At 41.1% G+C, this 17,877-nt stretch overlaps 1 protein-coding gene across 1 annotated transcript in view; it reads right to left on the reverse strand.

Annotated features, from left to right (window-relative positions):
• Nucleotides 1-7,025: 7,025 nt before the first annotated feature.
• ncf4 (neutrophil cytosolic factor 4) overlaps nucleotides 7,026-17,877 on the reverse strand; it is a 40,082-nt gene continuing 29,230 nt past the window's right edge. Inside the window, exons 8-10 of the mRNA XM_072442027.1 lie at nucleotides 17,193-17,341; nucleotides 15,760-15,825; nucleotides 7,026-7,330 (exon numbers count right to left, since the gene is read on the reverse strand). Coding sequence (XP_072298128.1) covers nucleotides 7,099-7,330; nucleotides 15,760-15,825; nucleotides 17,193-17,341 — 447 coding nt within the window. The 3' untranslated portion in view covers nucleotides 7,026-7,098. The remainder of the gene's footprint in view (nucleotides 7,331-15,759; nucleotides 15,826-17,192; nucleotides 17,342-17,877) is intronic.

Genomic DNA, 17,877 nt, shown 5'->3' on the forward strand with positions numbered 1-17,877 from the left:
TCAGACCTGTTCCCAGTGCATGTTGGACTCCGCCAGGGCTGCCCTTTGTCACCGGTTCTGTTCATAATTTTTATGGACAGAATTTCTAGGCGCAGTCAGGGGTCGGAGGGTGTCCGCTTTGGGGACCACAGGATTCCATTTCTGCTGTTTGCAGACGATGTTGTCCTGATGGCTCCATCAAACCCGGACCTGCAACATGCACTGGGACGGTTTGCAGCCGAGTGTGAAGCGGCTGGGATGAGAATCAGCGCCTCCAAATCCGAGGCCATGGTTCTCGACCGGAAAAAGGTGGCTTGCCCTCTTCAGGTGGGTGGGGTGTCCTTGCCCCAAGTGGAGGAGTTCAAGTATCTCGGGGTCTTGTTTACGAGTGAGGGAAGGATGGAGCGTGAGATCGACAGGCGGATCGGTGCAGCGGCTGCAGTGATGCAGTCGCTGCATCGGACCGTTGTGGTAAAGAGGGAGCTGAGCCGAAAGGCAAAGCTCTCTATTTACCGGTCGGTCTACGTTCCTACCCTCACCTATGGTCATGAGCTTTGGGTAGTGACCGAAAGAACAAGATCGCGGATACAAGCGGTCGAAATGAGTTTCCTCCGCCGGGTGGCTGGGCGCTCCCTTAGAGATAAGGTGAGGAGCTCGGCCACACGGGGGGAGCTCGGAGTAGAGCCGCTGCTCCTCCACGTCGAGAGGAGCCAGCTGAGGTGGCTTGGGCATCTGTTCCGGGCGCCTCCCTCGGGAGGTGTTTCAGGCATGTCCCACCGGGAAGAGGCCCCGGGGAAGACCCAGGACACGCTGAAGAGACTATGTCTCTCGGCTGGCCTGGGAACGCCTCGGGATCCCCCCGGAGGAGTTAGAGGAAGTGTCTGGGGAGAAGGAAGTCTGGGAGTCCCTGCTCAGACTGCTGCCCCCGCGACCCGGCCCCGGATAAGCGGCAGAAAATGGATGGATGGATGGATGTTTAGGCCTAAAGGTTTTCAGTGTCAGCAGCATATTGTTAGTATCCGTTCTGCTGAGACTCCATTTCCCATGTGCCCCTTGTGTTTGTCATGTGCCCCATGTTTGTTTTTGTGTGCCATGTGTTCCTGTGTCTCCGCCCCCCACCTGCCTCTGCTACTTCCTGGATTTCCCAGTCACCTCCCACCACACCTGCTGTCAGTCTTCTCATTACCTCAATTAGTTTCTGCTGTCACTTGTTTGTTCCCCACCAATCACCTGCTTTTCTGTGTGTATTTAATTTCAGTCTTTGCTCTGTGTCTGTTTGTCGTTTCATGTCTGTCCAAAAGACTGCTAGTAACGCCGCCGGCACCTGCTTTTTTTTTTTTTTTGTGCCCGTCTACCTGAGCTAAGTTAGTGCTCTCCTCTTTTCGACTTTTGAATATTTTGTGTTTTTGCATTTTTTCGACATTCTGAACCTTTGTGCTTTGCCTTTTGATTTTGAACATTTTTGGAAATGAACTCTACTTTGCCTTTATTCGGACTGCTTTTGGGTTTTTGCCACTGGGATCATAACACATATGGTTATAGTCTAATGCTAACATGACTTTTGAGAGAAACTTGTAATAGTTGTCTTCACTTTTCCCATGAACAATACATCCAAGCAAGTACAGAAGAGGTTTGCCAAAATTATACTGAAATTAGTAGGTTTATGGTATGGCTAATGAAACCTTTCAATTTCCATTATTGTTGGTCAGCTGTTGGAAGAAAGTGTCCCTCTTTTGGGGTTGAGCTAGTTGGCAACCCTAGTGGTAGTATCAACTTTTAACTTTAATTGTTTTAAAATAGAATTATTGCTCTTAACTTAGATCTATCAAATAAACTTAGCAATATCTTTTTGAATAATAAATATTTTGTGAACATATGGAACTGTCTCTGCCTCGTCAGTAATACTTGTCTTAGACTCATTTTGCCCATTTCAAATTGGGGTGGCGTTGTTGGATCACATTTACTACGATTAAAAGTGTCATCTGCTCTACTGCCACAGTTTTGGCGTTGTTGGTTTTACTTTAATCCAATTGGTTCTGACCAGATCATTAAAAACAATACTAACACTCGTACTGCCACAAAAGTATTATCTGATCTTGTGGAACGTACGCTGCCTTTATAACCAAAAACCTGCTGCGGATACAAACCACAGGATAACTGTTCCGTTTTTTTTAACCAAAAAAACCTGACCGAATATATTCTTTACAAAAACATTTTCTGCAACAGCTACACTGCCACCAAAATAAAACTGCAGGCTGCGAAATAGACGGGGGCCCGGGGCCCGCAAGCAGTTGAATCTCCGGCGGGCCCGCGGTTTGAGATAGGAGGGGGCCCGCCGTGCCCCTCCTCTAAAAAAATCAAGATATAACTAGTAATTTGTCCATATTCGGGGCATTTTCATCACTTAAGTTTCATTTTGACACACACGCTTCTCATTGGCCGAGCGGTCTCCGTGATGTAATATTGATGAAAGCGAGCATCTGATTGGCCGCTGCGGTCGTGTTGAGTTCACGTGTCCTTGGAAATGCCCGGTCTAATTTTCGGGGCAATGTATATATGTTAGTTTATTTTGTAGGACGTGATTTCATGTATTCCACAAGATCTCCTTGTGTCAAATGCTGTAAACAGTATTTATTTTGTGAACCCTCGCTATATCGCGGTTCACTTTTTGCGGTCTCGCTGCTTCATGGATTTGTATCATGCATTGTGTTCTGCATTCTGATTGGCTAAACAGTCTCTCCGCGTCTTCTCTACCTGTGTGTCAATAACGTTATGGACACACAGGTATGTACACGTACGTAAAACCGCTTGCGAAATTGAAGTTTGCGAGGCTGGTGAGAGAGCGGCGCGCGTGAGCTGCGGGACACGCCGGTGAGAGCGGCGCGCGTGAGCTGCGGGACACGCCGGTGAGAGGGTGTGCGTGAGCTCTGAGAGACGCCGGTGAGAGCGGTGCGTGTGTGAGCTTCAATGTTTTATGGAGTATTTCATTGTATAATAACTGTAAAAAAATAAAGGTTTCCACTTCACGGATTTCGCCTATCGCGGGTTCTTTTTGGAACGTGACCCCCGCGATAAACGAGGGTTCACTGTATAAGAAACATTTTTAAAGATCATGATCTCTGGTTTATATGATTCAGTATTTGTGCTCTTCATATCAAATAACAGATAAAAGTACTTTAAATTGTTTTACACGCTAATAACCAGTTTTAAAACAACACATTTATCTTGTTCTTATGACGCCGCGAGCTTGTGGGCCCCTGAAATTGCTTGGGGGCCCCTAACTTTGAAAATCTATTTCTCAGCCTGAACTGTATTCATATTAAACATTATACCCATTTTGTACTGGTATCACTAGTTTCTGAACTGGTCGCTCAAGAAAAGACACTTGCTTTAAATGTTCACCTTTCTTTCCTAAATCTGTCACAAGTGACAAGCTCTCGCTCCCAAAGAAATCCAGGTCCAGTTAGCCAGTTTGAATCTGTAAACCCTGCCACCCTGAGTCCTCTAGATATGTGATCTGCTGGATCAGTTTCCATTCATTTCTGGGATTGTTGTCTTCGATGACCATCACTACATATCCTACTTGTGCATTGCTTTTCGGTGCATGCCACTGTTGTCTTAGGCCTAAGCTATTCAAATACTTTTTACGCCAACGGTGCCAGATCTGTTCTGTCAGATACTGTACTCTACGCCATCTCTCTCTGGTGTATAAATCTTCTTTGACAAATCTACCTTGCGGTGGAAGACTTTAATTGTGAGTAATTTGTTAGCACCCTTTGGATTGGGGACATTGATTTGGAAGACGCGCGCACACTGATTTTGAGCTAAATCAGTAGCAATCCTGTCTTTGTCTAGAACAGGGGTGGGCAAACTACGGCCCACATGCCCTCAGGCATCTGTCTGCACTTGTATCCTTAATAAATATGAAGTGAAATTAATTAAATAATAGATTAAAATAGCCTATATTTGACAGAAAAGTGTTATTTTATTTGATATTTAATTTTTTTGATTTTTTTTTTTTCACACCAATGATCGAATCCGCTACTTGCTTGGATTTGAATATGGCCCTCGGAGGAAAATAATTGCCCACCTCTGGTCTAGAACCTTCTCCAATTTTCGTTTTAAATGTTTCAGAGGTATTGTTGCGAGATGTTTATTGTTTGGAAGATGGGGACGCTCTCTGAAGGGTCAAAGCATTTCCAAAAGACCTTCAACATTATAGTGCACATTTTCATTCAAGAGCTGCAAGAACTGAATGTCTTCTTGAGATAGGTTTCCTTCTTTTGGGTTTGTGTCTATAAAATCTGTTTCCAACACATTTATGACAAAGGAGGGCGTGATGGATGGTAGCTAACACAGTAATATGATGGCACGCCCCCGTAACGTCGATTGTATTTGTCCAAGACTTAATGGACCCCACTATACTCCAACATAAGTCCGTTTTCACTGCATAGGGGTCTTAGTCACTGCCTGATATTACCTTTGTAGGTGTTAGAGCTCTCGCGCAATCATAACCAATCAGAAGTGCAGCAGGACAGTCTAAAAGATTTGGCATTTCTTTTGCAATACTGTGAAGGTGAGACCAAATTCTTCTTCTTCTTCTTCTTTGGTGTTTTATGGCGGTTGGTATCCAACTGTTACATTACCGCCAGACTTCATTCTTTAGACTTTATTCCAGAGCTGACTCTTCGTAAGGCCAAATTCTTGCTGTGTCACAAGTGGGAATACTGTTTTGTTCAAGGGGAATATATTCAAAAGTACATGTACTCTTGTGAGTATTACCCTCTTACTCTTAGTCCATTCACCCTGTAACTAGGCACAATCAAATCAGATGATGAAATGAGAAAACTTTTGTCTGTCATTGTTGTCAGTTTTAACTTTACAGGTTCAGTTACTGCTTTAATCTTGTCACAAATACCTTGGACTATTAACGTATTGCTGCTTTGTGTGTCTAGCAGAGAGTAAACAATGCATTCCTGTGCATTACTTTCAATACAAGACAGCCACATAGGAACGATCATTGAAGTACAATCACTATTGTCTACTCTCACATTGTTTGACACAGCGGAAGCATTTTTTGTGATAGTGGCGTTTCAGGTTTAATTTTAGTTGTATATACTGGTGGACGATCTTCATGAAGTGGAGTAGGATCTATTACAATTAGCTCTTTGACGACAGTTTTTGGATATGTGTCCAATCCTAATTGCCCGACCAGCCATTCCCAACACGTTTTGGCAAACTACTTATCAAAACTGTCTTGCAGTTTTTAGGGCCGGGTTTAGAGAGCAGAGACAGAACCAATCACATAAACCCAGAAGTGACGCAAAAACGTGACGTGCTTAACCGGATATTACGTAGCCCATGTCAACAAGGCGTGTTTCGTGTTATCCGTCCCAGAACGCAGAAAATGTCTTCTGAATCGCGATGACGCCTTTTGTATAACCTCATCCAACGCACGTTCATCATGGCGAGTAGAGCGAGGAGAGCGGACTCGGTCACGAGCCGGGTCACGAGCCGAGTCCGCCATCTTGAATGTTTTGGAACGGGGGGTGGAAAGCTACTTCTGTATCCCAATGTGACGCGTTAGAACCTCCGACTGGGATTGGATGGGTAAAGGATTACCGACGACTTCATTGGCTCTGACTCGGGTTGGATATTCTTTTCTGTCGTCCAGCATTTTGGTCACATGTCTATTCCATCAAGTTGTTGCCCAGTCAGGAAGTTTCAAGAGTATTTTCTGATTTTCATCACAACCATCTAAGACTCTAAGACCTTGCACATACGGTATAGTGTTTTTACAGGAAATAAAAAAATCACAAAACTCTCTTAATCTGAGGGCCTCTTTTGACCCACTCTTTGGCCAACTGCTCAGCTTTCCCCTAAACACTCTCTGTACTACAAAAGGATGACCATAGCATTTATTCAAGGCCTCCCAAGCCTGTGCATAGACTTCTTCATCACTACGGTAAAATGTTCCCTCCAAAACACTAAGAGGTTCTCCACTTGTGTACTTTTTCAAATAGAATAATCTATGCGCTGGATCTACAGAACTTGCCTCAGTAAGCGCTTCAAAACAAGTGCTCTACTCTATAAACTTAAGTGAATCTCCAGTGAATACAAATGGCTCAGGAGCTGGAAGTCCTTTCATTGTCCGAGATTGTTTTAATGCTTCAACTAGGGTCACTTTCCTTTGCTGCCGTCTTACTGTCACTAGTTTGTGGGACCACATTTTTTTAGAAATCTGATTGTTTTTTGCCGAAGAGGTGGTGGCGTTGAACTCGGGAGCACTTGATGGCCACTGTACTTCTGTTTTGAGAGCTGATTTGGTAAAGTGACCTTATTTCACTCCTATTTTTTCAGAATTCTGTTCTGTTCCTATTCAGCGTACACGTTGTATTCTGCCTCTTTTACCTCAACATCTTGTTGATTTTACAACATCTTTAACCTTTCTTGTTGCGCCACAATCTCGATTTTCATTTCTCTCTTCATTTCAGCCCTTTTTGATGCCAAGCGCGCAGCAGCTTCTGCCCTTTGTCCAGTTGCATGACTGCTTTGATGACATGAACTGTATCGAGTCCTTTCAGCTCTTGATACTGTTGATCTGTCAGCTGTTACATGGCTGTTCAGGTAACAAAGAAGATTGCTTTCAGGTGAAACATGATCAGTGTAAACAAATAGATTAGGCAGGCTATTATCAGGTAACTCCTCCTGGAGGGCAGGCCTTATGCAACTCAGAGTAGGATGATTATAACTTTTGAGTGAGTCAAAAAGTCAAAAAGTTTTGATTTTCAAACCAGGGTCGAGATTTCTACACTTGAATCCTTTTCTATGATGTAACTCTCCTGGATGACTGAGGAATTACACCGACTTTCTGAACAAAATCTTGTAAGGTACATGATTGTAAAGTTTGGTGTGTGTAGGTGCGAGTCTGATCTATATTTTCCTATGGAAGAAAAATGCATTTGGAGAAAACAGCCTTGAAAGTTTTCATTTATTGATAATGAAATGATTAAAACTGCAACTTGTGCAGATTGGGCAATGTCGTTTTTTCCTCTGATACATTTTAATGATCCATTCTGAAGATGAATCATATTCACATGTATTTGCATAAGCCAGACATCATGCACTTGTGTTCTCCTCCTCCTGCCAGTAGGGGGTGTACACGGAGCGGTCGGGCCCGAGGCTCACATGCAGCTCCCAGGGGAACTGGTTCACAGGTCTGCCCTTTGTGCTTGGCTGGAGTCTGCACTGTCTGATCATCAGCAACACATCCTCATCGTCCAGGATCCGGACCAGCTCACCATCCTGGTCTCTGTAGTTCAGAGCTATGTCCTCCTCCTGGAACACAGTCCTAAAGGTCACCACAGGGTTAGACACATTCCTAAAGATCACCACAGGGTTAGACACTGTCCTAATGATCACCACAGGGTTAGACAAAGTCCTAAAGATCACCACAGGGTTAGACACAGTCCTAAAGATCACCACGGGGTTAGACACAGTCCTAAAGATCAGCACAGGGTTAGACACAGTCCTAAAGACCACTACAGGGTAAGACACTGTCATAAAGACCACCACAGGGTTAGACACTGTCCTAAAGATCACCACAGGGTTAGATACTGTCCTAAAGATCACCACAGGGTTAGATACTGTCCTAAAGACCACCACAGGGTAAGACACTGTCATAAAGACCACCACAGGGTTAGACACTGTCCTAAAGATCACCACAGGGTTAGACACAGTCCTAAAGATCACCACAGGGTTAGACACTGTTATAAAGATCACCACAGGGTTAGACACTGTCCTAAAGACCACCACAGGGTTAGACACTGTCCTAAAGATCACCACAGGGTTAGACACTGTCCTAAAGATCACCACAGGGTTAGACACAGTCCTAAAGATCACCACAGGGTTAGACACTGTCCTAAAGATCACCACAGGGTTAGACACTGTCCTAAAGATCACCACAGGGTTAGACACTGTTATAAAGATCACCACAGGGTTAGACACTGTCCTAAAGACCACCACAGGGTTAGACACAGTCCTAAAGATCACCACAGGGTTAGACACATTCCTAAAGATCACCACAGGGTTAGACACTGTCCTAAAGATCACCACAGGGTTAGACACTGTTATAAAGATCACCACAGGGTTAGACACTGTCCTAAAGACCACCACAGGGTTAGACACTGTCCTAAAGATCACCACAGGGTTAGACACTGTCCTAAAGATCACCACAGGGTTAGACACAGTCCTAAAGATCACCACAGGGTTAGACACTGTCCTAAAGATCACCACAGGGTTAGACACTGTCCTAAAGATCACCACAGGGTTAGACACTGTTATAAAGATCACCACAGGGTTAGACACTGTCCTAAAGACCACCACAGGGTTAGACACAGTCCTAAAGATCACCACAGGGTTAGACACTGTCATAAAGATCACCACAGGGTTAGACACTGTCCTAAAGATCACCACAGGGTTAGACACAGTCCTAAAGATCACCACAGGGTTAGACACTGTTATAAAGATCACCACAGGGTTAGACACTGTCCCATCTGTGTGGAGTCTCTCTCTCTCTGGAGTCCCCCCTATTAATTTAGAACAACAAGATAAGTGAGAGGAGCATATATTGATCCTGTGACCTGTATTTATGTCTGTGACACATGCAGACACATGCAGGCAAGTACGCACACCTATATACACACAAACACACACACACACGCACGCACGCACGCACACACACACACACACACACACACGCACCATGCATCCTTGCAACAGAGAGCTCCAAGTTAACAATGTCCATAAATGTTGTAATCCATTGCCGTTTGGTCAACTTATGAGGTGGTTTCTATCGTAAAGCCAGCATTTTTTTGGCTGCGGTCAGTCCCGATAAGAGGAGGAGCGTCTGTGGTGTCTTTAGCTTTAAATGGCGGTATCATTCAAAAGCAACACCGCTGGAGAATATGGCACAGTAAGACCCAGTGCTGCAGTCATTGTTGCACAGACCATTCCCCAAAAAGATTTCACCTTTTTGCACACCCAATACATTATACACATAAAAGTCCCAATCTGACAGTCATCACATAAAGTACAAACTGGAGATGATACTAGTTTCATACAAAAGGCCTTCTTCGGTGTGAGATATGTCCTGTGAATATAGTTGAGGTGTATAAGCTGATGACAACACGATGGAGTTCCAGATCCTGTTCCATTCCAATGAGACATTGTTTAACTCCAAATCTTTAGCCCAAACTTGGGTAATGGGAAGAGAAAGCTTAGATGAGGTAAGAAGTGATCTGTAGACCTGGGTAACCACTTTCCTTTTCTTTGACCCAGCAGTCAGCGGAGTATGCATTGAGTGAATAGGTAAATTAACATTCCAGGGGACACCACAAGTCTTCATGGCTGCTGGATGGTATATTAAGTCTTTGTCTTATTTCTCCAAATTCACAAAGTCCCTCATTTCCCCAAATGTCTGAGAAAGTGTTTGCCCCTTTTCCACACCAAGTCACATGTGTAAAGGGACGCACCCCTGTCAACAGTGAGTGATTGTTAAATAATGGAGTTTTTGAATGCCACTTGCACTGACTACTTGACTTCTCCTCAACCTGCCGCCATACACCATCTACAGTTCGTGTATGAGCCATGATTGGTCCCATTTTACATTCAATACGTTTTAGAGGGATAGCTGAGGAGACAAGATCTTCTAATCTGTATGGTAAAGCAATGTTTTTTTCAACATCCCTCCACAAGGTATCACCATTCGTATTGGCCCATACAGTTACGGGTCTTAACCCAAATGCCCAAAAACAAAAACAGCTTGGCCACCCTCTGTTCGGTGCCATTGGAGTGTTGATAGTTTAACCCTTGGGCGCTTCCCTGCCCAAATAAAATTGGACACCATTGAGTGTTTTTTTTTCCCGTAGTCTATTGGGGGTGATAATGGAATCATTGATGAAAAAAAGTTAATTTGTGGCAAAACATCCATTTTTATTATGGAAATTCACGATTGAAGTGATTTAGGCAAATACGATAATCGCTTCAAATCTGCTTCAACCTTTCCAAAAATATCCTGGAAGTTTTTATTTGCAATGTCGGTTAAATTTGGAAATATTTCCACCCCAAGGTATCTAAACTGATTAACTACTGGAATATTCTGGGGTATTTCATTCATAATAATCTTATAATATAAAGGAAATAGAACAAATTTGTTCCAGTTAATTTTGTATCCAGATTGAGGAACTAAGCTCCTCAAAGGAATCCAAAACATTGGGCAGGGGCAATGATATTTTGTCTAGATATAGGAGTATATCATCTGCATACAGTGATATTGCGTGGCTGGTGTTGTTAAATGTAATGGGAGCAAATGAAGAGTGTTGATGTACTTTTTGTGCCAGTGGTTCCAGAGATAAAGCAAATAACAAAGGGCTTACTGGGCAGCCCTGTCTACAAGATCTTGACAAATTAATAGGTTCTGACAACATATTATTAATATGAATCATTGCTTTAGTATTACTATACAGTAATTGGATCCATTTGATGTATTTATTACTGAAATTGAAATGGAGCAATATCTCCCATAAATATTGCCACTCTAGCCTATCAAAAGCCTTTTCCGCATCTAGACTCAGGACCGCGCAGGGAGAAGGACTTTTGCATGTATAATATGCAAAAGTCTGCGAACATTATCTGCGGCAAGTCTGTGTTTCATAAAGCCAGTCTGATCTCTGTGAATTAGCTTTGCCATCAAGGGCTCCATACGGGAGGCCAGAACTTTTGCAAACAATTTAATTTCAGCATTGAGAATAGATAAAGGTCTATAATGTTTACATTTAGTCCAATCTTTATCTGGCTTAGGTAGTACTACAATCAATGCAGTGTTGAGCCCATTATAAAAATCCCCTGCCTCTATAGATGTCTGTATCATTGCCAATAGATGAGGGCCTAACTGTTCACCAAAAATAAATATACCTCGTGGGGAATACCATCCCACCCCGGGGATTTTCCTTTTTTCTTCCCCATTACCGCTTTTTTAAATTCAGTCAGAGTAATCGGTTCACCAAGATGTTCAGCTTCATCTTCAGACAATACAGGCAGGTTTAACCTTGCAAGAAATAGTAGAAAAAGCTTCAGTTGTAGTCATCTGTTTCGACTCTCATCCAAGAGTCATTGTCAATAAAAGAATTTAGATCGAGAACTCAGATATTAATACTGTTCTGTGGTAAGACCCGCCCATTGGGCGGAGCCTTCCTGAAGTAGCAAGAGTTGTTTGTTTCAACAGAAACTCCCCCCTTGTATCTACCGAGCCTATTCAGAATTTTAATGGTCTATTAGAATCCTCTTTGTCTTTGTGAGACCCTGGCTCAACCACCCTGAGAACCTGATTAGCATCTAAATGTCCTTGTCCTGGTCCTCTACCTTTCCAGGGGTTCAGTAACCCATTATAGATACCAGGGAGATTGAATCTTAGCCCTCCATTTCTGTTTAAAGAAGGTCTTTCTTTTTTAACAAAAATAGCTTCCTTGACTCCTCTTTCAAACCATCTTTTCTCCTGCTTAAAACCTTCACCTCACCGTCTTCAAACGAGTGATTAGAGGCTTCAAGATGGAGATGCACGGCGCTCTGAGGTCCTGAACTTGTATTTCTTCTGTGCTGATAAAGCCTCTTGTGTAGAGGCTGTTTCGTCTCACCTATGTAACGTTCTTTACAGCTTTCTTCACTGCATTGGATCGAATAAACTACATTGCTCTGTTTTTGAGTCGGCAACTTGTCCTTAGGGTGAACAAGAAATGTTCACATTTTGCCTAATCCAAACGTATTTCGGAGGTGTAAAGATCAGAATAATATTTTTCAAATTCCTGATTAATTTCTCTTGATAAGGAAAGCATTTGTTGTTCCGACTCGATAGCAACTATATTTGCATATCTTTCACTTTTCTGCAAACTTACAGATAATAGGTGACTAGGTCGTGATCCATTAAAATAATAGTTTCTTCTTGTTCTATGCATTTGAGACTCAACTTCAAGATCAACTCTGACTGAATTAATTAATTTCCGTCTGTTTTCATCAAAACCGTCCCTCTGTTGAATATATTCCAGTTCTTGTAGTTTTTGTTCCAGTGATGAGATTTCCCCATGTCTTGCTCGTTTAAGGTTTGATGAAAAAGAGATTGTTATATTGCGAATGAATCCTTTTATTGCTGCCTAACCCGCACACAACAAAGCTCACAATAATCTTTATTACTGAGTAAGCTTGTGTTGAATCTCAATCTCCCCGGTTTCCACGGTTCTTTTGTTAAGGTTGCCTTAGAGGTAATGGCACGGTAGTCTGACAATGAGTTTGGGTAAATTACACATTGATGAATTTGTGAAAATGCTGATGCTGAGGCCAGTAAATAGTCAATTCTTGAGTATGTTTTATGTCGATTTGAGAAAAAGCTATACTCCTTTGCGGTCGGGTTCATACTTCTGTATAGATCAATCATACTAAAATAATTTAATAATCCTTGTAAAGCCAGAGTTGAGGGGGGAAGAATTTGAGAGCCATCACTAGTTTTTCCATCAATGGATTTATTACTGTGTTCATATCAGCTCCAATAATTATTGAAAAATCCTGTAGACTATTCAAGATGTTACTTATATTTTGAAAAAAAAGATCCACTATACATTTGGAGCGTATATGGAAATAAAGGCAACATTTCTTCCACTAATGTTGGTCTTAATAAAAGTAATTTGTCCGTCCTCACTCTCAAAGCTTCCGGTTATCGAGACAGATAAGTTCCTTTTGAGAAGAATTGAGACTCCACAGCTTCTTGAGTTAAAACTAGCCGCTGATGCGGTGTAATAGAAGTGGTTTGCCAGTTTCAATTTATCTGCTGATTTAAAGTGAGTTTCTTAAATGCCACATCAATATTATGTCTTTTTAACCAGTCTAAACACCCATTGCACATTAAGGCCATTTATATTCCAACTTGCAATAGACAACTTAGTCATAGTAACTGAGCAAGACAGGGTAAACTCAAAACTTTAACAACAATGATATGCACTATATATTTACTTGGAGACCTGGATACCTTTTAGCCACATTCCTCTTTCCCACGCCTTAACATTGCCACTTCCACCAGTAGGACCAAAGTATAAGATGGACAGAGTTACCACAACAACAACAACCAGCATAATAATAATTATACAACAGCCACGTGCTCGCAGGCTCTGACGCAAATTTGTGTTTGTTTTATTGAATGCAAAGAAAATTACATGTTCTAATAGATCTTATGAAACCCAATATAAAATAATCCATAGACTTCATGTGACACCAGTTATTCACAGTACATATGATTCTACAGCTCTCCACTGTGTCAAACATGTAAAGCTAGTTTGGGCACATACACTCATCTAATATCGTTTTGTCCCCAAGTTCAACATTTTTGGCAATGTGTCCGAACAGAAATTAAATGCCTCCTACTCATAAGAGATCCTTATTGTTTTGTCTTAGGACTAGACACACATTGCGAGAAGAAACATAAATATATTTTGAGAATTCTATTATTTGCAGCCCGCTTAACAATCTTACATAAATGGCTAGACAAAGAACCTCCAGATCTTCATATGTGGAGGGAGAAGATCATGTCCTTAATGCCACTGGAGAGGCTCACACGTCCTGAAAGGCTCTGTAGGACCCTTTGTTAATAACTGGTCCCCACTAGCCTCCTTCTTTGGAAAGGAATGGAATAAGGTGATTACTATGGGTGTTTCAGATTAAGAAAACCACCAGTAAACTTATAAATCATTAAAGTAGATATGCTATAACTTGATAAATTGAAGGATCATGGTGAGCTGGTTACTGTAAATATAGAACTCAAGGTAAAGAACATAATTGATGCCGCTCCAAAACCTCTTTTAGATGAAAAATATAAAATTCGGGTCTGTTTACAACAGCCACATGCTCGCAGGCTCTGACGCAAATTTTTGTTGAGACGAAATGTAATATTTACATTCAACATTTTTACAGCATTGGAAAACATGAAGAATGTTTGTGTCATGTTTGACAGAAACCATATTAAAACAACAATTATATCCCCCAATCTAGTTTCATTTTCATACACTTTTGAAAAAGTTCCAGAGCCACTAGGAGGGTGCTAAAGAGCCACATGCGGCTCCGGAGCTATGGGGTGCCGACCCCTGGTCGAGGTGTGTTGTTGTATGTCACGCAAAATTCTATAGGATTCTTGACATTTTAAATTATAGCTATTTTTATAGTCACCATTTTCAGTAGATTTTTTGTTTGTTTCACAAACTGAAGCCTGAATTTCTTATACTCAGGAAAACCATCACTGAAAGAACCATCAAACCAGGAGATCAGATCCTCATCAAACCTGCCTAAAAGAATGTCCTTGGCATGGTATTTTTCAAGTCATCGTCTTCAAATGATCACTTCCATCATCCACATCGGTGAGCAGCAGCACGCACACTTTAGAGAATGAGACTATGGAACTAGTGAACCTTTGGACTTGTGAACCTTTGGACTTGTGAGGTGGAACCTAAGAAGGTGGGGGTAAACTATAAATACATCTCTGTGTAACACGTTTTTGTGTATGAAGTTGTCTCAGTGACTCTTCCTTTGTATTTAAGATTTATCTAACAGAAGCCTACACATGTATGACATGCTGCTCCTTACGCACTTCTTGTGGAGAAAAAATATGTTCAAAAAGTGCATATTTTACACGTGTGTAGGCTGAAATATGTATGCAGTGAGTCCTAACATGTAAACAAGGCAGGGTTAGTTTCAGATCATCTGAAGTTTGCCAATGACCATCTGGGTAATCCAGAGGAGATGGGAGAAGGCATGTGGTCATTTTTATGTATAAACTCCTCTCACTGTGTTTGGAGGAAGACGAAGGATGAGTACCATCCAAAGAACACCATCCCTTCTGTGAAGCATAGGGGGGAACATCATACTTTGGAGGTAATTTCCTGCACAGGGGACAGGACGGCTGCATCGTATTAAGGAGAGAATGAATGTGGCCGTGTATTGCAAGATTTTGGGTAACCTCCTTCCCTCAGTCAGAGCATTGACAATGAGGCGTGGCTGGGTCTTCCAACATGACAATGACCTGAAGCACACAGACAGGAGAACCAAGGAGTGGCTCCATTAGAAGCAGATCAAGGTTCTAGAGTGGCCGAGCCAGTCTCCAGACCTAAATCCAATAAAACGTTCTTTGGAGGGAGCTGAAACTCCATGTTGATCAGATCTGTATGAGGAGTGGGCAGAATCCCTGCTGCAGTGTGTGCAAACCTGGCCAAGGACTACAGGAAACATTTGACCTCTGTAATTGTAAACAAAGGCTTTTTAAAAAAATGTTTTTTGCAGCAGTAACATCCAAATAAGTTATGTCAAAATCATACAATGTGATTTTCGGATTAAAAAAAAAAGAAAAGTCTTTTACAGTTGAAATGCACCTATGATGACACTTTCAGACCCTTCCATAATTTATGGAGGGAGTGGCATATACCTTGTTCTATTTTTGCTGTCAAATCACAATCATTACAACTGCTGGGCTACATTAACCTGTTTGCCCCCAATATTTTTTCCCCTGATACAAATATGCAATGCCCTCTGCTGCCAGTAGATGGAACTATAGCTCAGTCCGTGGCATGGGATAAGTGGAAGTCTTTAAACTTTCTTTAGTTCTAAATCATGAGATGCCAAACTAAAATTACCTAATTAATGCTGAATATTTGCTCTATAAAAGCGGCTTGTGTGAGTGAATGTGCCCACCTCATGCGAGACAGCAGCTCCTTGTATGCGGGCTGACTCCCAAGGGCCTCCTGAACGCACACATCTCTGAGGAGCAAAGGCAACAGTCACAAGTCTCAAACAAAATGATGTTTTACATAAAAATTTAAAAGTAAAGTGAGTAAGTCTATTATGCAGCACCACACTGAGGCCAGTGTAATTTTTTTTCCCTATGTAATTGTTTTAGTAACTATTATATTATAGTAACAAGCTCTGTATTTTCAGAGTTTGGTAGTATTCAGTAACATGAACTTGCATAAATCGGCTTAAACACATCGTTATTCGGCCATTAATTTGTCTGCATTCTTTTATTTTTATATTTGTATAATACAGCACAAAATAAATAATATAAATATACAGCCCTGTAGAAACCCTATGCTGATAGTGCCTGAGATATTTCCAACCGCACGCACTGCCTCTGGTGCATCAGGAGAGAGAGAATTTGTCCTGAAGCATTGCAGGAGGAAGCTGTTGAATGCACAGCTGAAGTCCACTACGAGGATCCTGGTGTAGGTTCTCAGGGAGTTTATACTGAAGGATGAAGTGGAGGGCCAGGTTGATGGTGTTCATCACCTTTCATTCGTTTGAGCTGTCATGACTACAGACGTCTGCATCACAGGTCTTTAGTCATTAAGTTCAGTCAGGAAACGATGGTGGATGACTTGAAGCAGGCTGGGACGTCGCAGAAATCTAGGGAGGTGTTAGAAATGTCTGTGAAGGCAGTATTCAGCTCATCATCACCTTGAGACACAATATCTCAAGGTGGAGAGGAGACACAATTCGGGCCAGAAGACTTTTGTTTGGTTTTAGCTTTCCAGATAGTAAGCACAGATTTTCCCAAAGGATTCTCTGTCACTAACTTGGCTCTGCCAGACTGATATGTGTATCATTCTGAACGAGTTCTCCACAATATCCATCTGGAAAGTCTCTCTCTAAAAACAGTCGGGAAAAGGTGTAACGTCATGACTGATATTTGAATCTGATTGGTCAAAGCGTCATAACAACAGGACCAAGCCGAAAAATGTAACAGTTGTTAAATCCAGTCAGAGAAAAGCACAGACTTTTCCCCCATTTTCAAACACACAAAACGATTATATGTGCATGTTTTACAAAAAACAAAATAGTCCTGAAATAAAGTTATTTTCAAGAAAAAGTAAGGTTTAACTGGATTCTAAATAATTGTTAGACTTCAATGTATTTCTCCCTAAATGTAGGCTAATGGTAAATGATTGCCTCATTAATATAAAAAGGTGTTATATGTATTTTTACATTTACCACTCTGCAGAAATCACATTATAACCAAAACAATGTTTATGGTCTACACGTACCTTCATCTTGAAAAACAGTATTTTTAATTGTATAATAAATGTTCCACAAGACTAACAAATAAAATACAGCAGGTCCTTGCTCCTCACCTGGCGTCTGTGGCGTCAGGACGGAGGAGGAAACAGCGCAGGCAGCTGTAGGTGTGGCCTCCCTCAGCGTCCCTGTCCGAGGGGGGGAGGGGCTTGATGATCTTCACAAAGGACTGTGGGAAGATGCCGGTCAGCTCGTTCACTGTGCCCTGTTAAGACACAATGCGGTGGTGGATAGTAATGAAGTACAGAAGTAAAAGTACTGTACTAATTAACATTATGTGAGGTGGAAGACACACACATATATATATATATATATATATATATATTATATATATATATATATATATATATATATATATATATAATATAGATCTATATATCTATATATCTATATATATATAAATATATATATATATATATATATATATATATATATATATATATATATCTATATATCTATATATATATATATATATATATATATATATATATATATATATATATATATAATATATATATAATATATATCTATATCTATATCTATATATATTATATATATATATATATATATATATATATATATATATATATATATATAGATCTATATTATATATATATATATATATATATATATATATATATATATATATATATATATATATGTGCAGTGGACCACAATTCACCAAGCAACCCTACAAAAACTTGTGAACCACCTGATTAATCCACCGGTGATGGCCTATCC

Source organism: Eucyclogobius newberryi, unplaced genomic scaffold (genome assembly GCF_026437365.1).
Source record: "Eucyclogobius newberryi isolate DKJ021-1_F unplaced genomic scaffold, fEucNew1.0.hap1 SCAF_124, whole genome shotgun sequence".
NCBI lineage: Eukaryota > Metazoa > Chordata > Actinopteri > Gobiiformes > Gobiidae > Eucyclogobius > Eucyclogobius newberryi.